The following is a 5,441-nucleotide window of genomic DNA, read 5'->3' as shown; positions in this document are numbered from 1 at the left end:
TTTGGGCGGAACATCTGAGCTGGTGATAGGTCCAGAGGGAGGAGTCCCAGGGATGAAGTTTGTCTAATTAGGGGGCGGAGCCTTCAGAGGGCGGGGCCTCAGAAATTCTAAGGTGGAAGGTTGGGAAGGTGACCCTGAAAGACAAAGGTGTGGGGTTATGGTTGGGGCATGCACGTTGGGGTGGGGGGATGATTCTGCAAGGGTCTGAGTGATGCGTCCTGATGCCCAGGGGAGGATTTGGGGGGAGAAATGACTGCTCCAGGTGACCTTGGAACCCCACTCAGGATGGGAGAGTATCTGAGGACAACCATTCATTCAACAGACATTTACTCAGCTCCTACTTGGGCTAGACAGATGGAGAGGTGAATGAGACACATAAGCTGTATTCTTTTGCAGCTTGCAGTTGGGTAGGGAAGAGAGACAATAGACGAGACTTATTGTGTTACGTTCTATAAAAAAGAGTGAGCTGACAGAGTTGGGGGGTAGGGAAACTAAATTTAGAAGAGAGAAGTCAGCTGTGTGCTGGCTTATATTTACACTAGGGTCAGAGAGATAAGCGGGAGCCAGATCATGATGGATAGTAGATGGCGTTTTGGGATTTTAAGAGCAGTTGGAATCATGGGAGGGTTTTGAGTGGGAAAATGACTGCCGTCTGATTTCCGTTTTCAAAAGGTCATTCGGGCTGCTTTGGGGAGGTGGGTTATAAGGGAGCAGGTGTAGGAACAGAGTCATTCAGAGGGTCAGGGGACTTGGCAAGAAATGATTGGCTTAATTGTAAGTGGGGTGGAGGAGAGAAATGGCTGGATCTGTGATGTATTTTGGACAGGAGGGGAAGTCTTGGTGGTCATACGGCAGAATCTCAGAGGAAGGAGAGCCGAATCTAGAAATTAAGGGGCTCAGTATGTTACAGAGTGTGTTTTAGTAAGTGTGTTTAATAAGGCGTGTTGGGGAGGCCTTGAGGCAGATTCCACAGGCTCCTTGTTTCTTCCCCCCCCACCCCCGCTTCACCCAGGTCCTGGTGCCTGATGATAGCCGCCCGGCCACCCCCCCAAGTGACCTCATCGAGATCCAGGTGGTGAAGGTGACGGACACCACGCTGGTACCTGAGCCCCCGGAGCCAGGTTCTCTCCACTGTGCCTTGTGCCCGGCTGTCTTCCGGCTGGTCTCCGAGCTGCTGTTCCACGAACACGGCCACCTGGCGGGGGCTGAGGGTGGTGGGCAGGGTGGGGACCCAAGCCGGTGTCATGTGTGTGGCCACAGCTGTCCAGGCCCCGCCAGCCTCCGTGCCCACTACAGCCTGCACACGGGAGAGCGGCCCTACCGCTGCCCGCTCTGCCCCCGGGCCTTCAAGGCCCTGGCACCTCTGCTGCGGCACCAGCACCGACACGGGGTGGAGCCGGGGACCTCTCAAAGGCCTCCGGAGGCGGCGGCGGCTCAAGAACAGCGGCCCGGGGTGCCCCAGGAGAGGTCGGAGGTGGTGATGGCTGCGGCGGCCGCAGGCGCGGCGGTGGGGAAGCCTTTCGCCTGCAGGTTCTGCGCCAAGCCGTTCCGCCGCTCCTCAGACATGCGAGACCACGAGCGGGTGCACACGGGCGAGCGGCCCTACCACTGCGGCGTGTGCGGCAAGGGCTTCACCCAGTCCTCGGTGCTCAGCGGCCACGCCCGCATCCACACTGGAGAACGCCCCTTCCGCTGCACCCTCTGCGATCGCACTTTCAACAACTCTTCCAACTTCCGAAAGCATCAGCGCACCCACTTCCACGGGCCGGGACCGGGGTTGGGAGACTCTGGAAGCCAGCTGGCATCGGGGGCCGACGGGTCAGGGAGTGGGTGTGGGGCAGGAAACACTCTGGAAGAGGGACGTGGGGAGACCGCCATAGTGAAGGTGGAGATCGACCAGTAGTCTGGGAGAGCAGGAACGTGGGAGGTACGCGGCAGGTTGCAGGGGAGGGGTGGGTGGGAAACGGAGGCGGGGGAGGAAGGGGAGAGGCTGGGGGAGAGGTGACGTAAGAGCCCACGGAGATGGCCATGAGCGGCCAGGGTGGGCGAGCAGAGGGAGAAGCGGGCTCAGGACGCTCACGAGCCACACGGCACCCCCGTGAGATTCAGAGGAAGGCACAGAGGCAGCCCTGTGGATGCCCAGCAAAACGCAAGGAACACGGGCTCCATTTCATTGCCCCATTTGCCCCCCTGATGGGCTGTCCTCGCGCAAGACACAGCTTGCGGCAGCAGAGCTGAGCACTGCAGAGGGGGGACCAGGATGGAACCTTTTGCCTACCTCACTGCATTGCACTGACCATGGGATGCCTACCCGTCCTCAGGCAGAAGACGCCCACCGGGTCCTCCATTAAGAGACTGGGACCCCATCACCTCAAAGCCAGAGGGTCCCCAAGTCATAGCCAAGAGCGCTCAGGTCACAAGGATGGAAGCCTGACCGTAAGAATTTTGACTGCAGGAGCTGCTAGCCCTGCTCCCATGTGGTCCCTCCCTAAGCCACCCAGACTCCTCTTCCAAGGCAACTGAAAACCCAGACCACGAACAGTCACCTAACATCCCCCTCCTAAAGCTTCAGGCTCAGAGCCCATGGTCCCCCAGGTCTACAAAGTAGCCTCAAGTTTCTCTAACTACCTTCACTCCCAATTTGAAGCAAACGGCTTACAGCCTGGTCCCAAGCTATGCCAAGGAATGGTTGGTGGGTGGCAGTGTGGTGGCCTGGCTGGTGTCTGGCGGCTGGGGAACAGGAGTTGGGTCACTGGGGGGTTGGGCAGAGGAGGAGCTGCAGGTGGGAAGCCTCCAGTTCTGTTCCCATTAAAGGACTTTATGAAGGGTTTTCTCTATGTTGGTCTTGTGTTCCAGGGCTGGGGGTACAAGGGCCACACTGTGGTCCTGGCCCCAGCAGTGAGTTGCAACTCTCTCCAAACCTCTGTTTCCTCATCTTCAGAATGGGGTAGACAGCGTCTGGCTATTCAAAGAAGCTATGTCGTTCAGCTATGGGATTGGGGGTCAGGGAAGTTTGGCAAAACGAAGGGACTCCCGTGTCAGGATACTAAAGGTGGGAGAGCCCTGGATTTGCACCCCTTCCTGTTCACCCAACACCCCCATAAGTTGTCCCACAGACAACTCATAAGGGGAACAGAATTCAGTTTTTACCAAGGAAACGCCCATGTCTCCCATCACTGGCATCACCACCCAAGCTAGAAGCCTTGGCAGGTTCCTTGAGTCTTTTTCCTCCTTCATCCATTTGTCTGACTCCCTATCAATTTCCTGCTGTTCAGCCAAATATCTTTGGAATCTGAACGCTTCTTTTCATCATCACTACTCTTGTAGACCAAGCCGACAGTGGTCTCACACGTCCACGCCCTGCTCGCTTCATTCTCCATACTGTGGCCACGCGGATCCATCCTTCCAAAACTCAGACCCCAACCTTGTCACCAACCCACAGCTCCTTGTGGCCGTGAGAAGGGATTCCAGACGTGAGTGCCTACAGGAACTGTGGTGGCAATGTAACTAAGTGAGGAAGGTAGCCGGCTTTGAGGGGAAACACCAGGACCAGCGAGGTGAGATAGGACCACTGACACTCGGGCTCAGCATTGGGATTTGACAGTGCCGGGGAAATGGCAGCAAACTGGAGGATATATGCCACGTCCAAAGAGAGCAACGGCTACTTGGCCCCGGGAGGATGCAGACTGTGTTGCTAGATCTTCCAAATTTTTCAGAAGTCCCATTAGTTCGTATTATGTAAAATCTCCTGATTTTCAAATGTTGGCAGATAACTCAGCCTTTTTTTTTTTTTTTAATGTATGGGCTAAACCAAATGTGTCAGTGTCTTATATCCAGCAGCTACCAGCTGCCAGCCCCGGGCCTACGAGATCACCCAAGCCCCGCTATTGGGAATTCATGGCCCTTCAGTAACCAGCCTCCTACCGCCAGCCTCTCAAACCGTACCAATCTATCTGAAACTCTCTGGAAGAGCTGGGTTGAGTTAGACACACAAAACCCTCCACCTGGAATTCTTTGCCCACTTTACCTGGCAAGCTCCTGTGGCTCTGTCGTCCTTCGGGCATCTTCCTCCTCCTCCTGCAGGAAGCTTGGTTAGTCCCCTAGTCTGATAAAGTGACTCTTCCATGCTCTCAGCCCCCGGTGAAACTTCCATGTCCTTTATATTATGGTGGTCCACATCCATGTGACTTTTGAGCCCTGGTACGAGGTCTGTCGCCTGCTGCATCTCCAGCCTTAGAGCATGGTGGCCACACTGCCGCCCTCTCGTGGGTCAAACCGGACTCACCTAGGCAGTGCCCGCTGAGCCGGCTTTGTCTTCAGGTTTCAGTATTGAGGGACCCCGGACTGTAGTCCCAGTGCTACCACGAACTTCTTAGGGATCTTTGGGGCCTCTTTCTTCTCTACGAGCTCAGCACCCTCTTCCAACAAGGATAACTAAATGAACCTTGCAGGTCATATGTTTCACTGTTCCAAGAACCACAATGAGGGCTGTGAAAGGGCTTTTGAAGCTCGCCTAAGTCACCCTGGAGGGAGAGGTTACTACGAGCGAGCTGTATAATAAACACGCATCTCCACAAGGCTGGAACACAGTAATGGTTGACCGGTTCTTTTCCATCTCACTCGAGGGCAAGGAACACGTCCAATTCATGTTTCCCCAGAGTCCATCGAAGGACCCGGCAGACAGGGGCCTTGGGGAAATGTTGGCTGAGTGAACAAATGCCAAAAGCTTCTTGAAGGGGAAGGAGTATAGGCACATCGTCAGTTCCCGAAAGCAGCGACTTACCTGCTTTGTTCATCTCCCATTTGCCCGACTGGAAGCCTAGAGCCTGGATATGGTGAACCCTTGGTAACTACCAGCTGAAGGAGGAAAAGCAGAGAGAGCGAGGGTGAGGCAGGAGGTGTCAGGAAATCAAAATCCCAGGGAACAAAACTTCTCAACCTTCGGTTTGTCAGTGCTTAATCCCCTCCCCCTGGGAGGCAAGAAAGGACTCCAGCGGCCCTGTTGATAAGATTTATTATTCTCCGCTCTGTACAAGCCGCGTCTGCCACCCGCCCCCCACCCCCACAAACCAAGAGCGCCCAGTCCCCCCTGTGCCCTCCCAAACTGCTTGTACTCCACTGTCCCGCCAGATTCCAAAGGAAGGGGGAGGGGCGGTTCAGGCCCATCTCCACCAAGCTGATTGGGGGACTGAACAGCTGCTGGGGCAGGGGACTGATGAGGGTTACAAAACGGGGTTGGACGGAGGATCAAGTTCAGCGTTTGATAGGAGGAGAAGGGGGCCAGAGAGGTCCAGATGGGAGTGGTTCAGTCTTGAGTTTGCATGGCATGGGCCTTGAAGGAGGCTAGTCTGTCTGAAGTTCTGAAGGATGGATGGGACAAAGAGAGGAGGGGAAGGAGTCTGATCAGCCTCCCGAAGGGGCGAGTCCGGAAAAGGACACCT

At 55.7% G+C, this 5,441-nt stretch overlaps 1 protein-coding gene across 1 annotated transcript in view; it reads left to right on the top strand.

Moving 5' to 3' along the window:
* The window catches only part of ZNF784 (zinc finger protein 784), a 2,264-nt gene extending 332 nt beyond the window's left edge, over window positions 1–1,932 (top strand). Inside the window, exon 2 of the mRNA XM_024755154.1 lies at window positions 1,013–1,932. Coding sequence (XP_024610922.1) covers window positions 1,013–1,903 — 891 coding nt within the window. The 3' untranslated portion in view covers window positions 1,904–1,932. The remainder of the gene's footprint in view (window positions 1–1,012) is intronic.
* Window positions 1,933–5,441: the final 3,509 nt, after the last annotated feature.

Source organism: Neophocaena asiaeorientalis, unplaced genomic scaffold, assembly GCF_003031525.2.
Source record: "Neophocaena asiaeorientalis asiaeorientalis breed wild unplaced genomic scaffold, Neophocaena_asiaeorientalis_V1.1 scaffold694, whole genome shotgun sequence".
In the NCBI taxonomy this organism is placed as follows: Eukaryota; Metazoa; Chordata; class Mammalia; order Artiodactyla; family Phocoenidae; genus Neophocaena; species Neophocaena asiaeorientalis.
The sequence above is the reverse complement of the archived record's forward strand: the minus strand, read 5'-3'. Positions and strand labels throughout refer to the sequence as shown.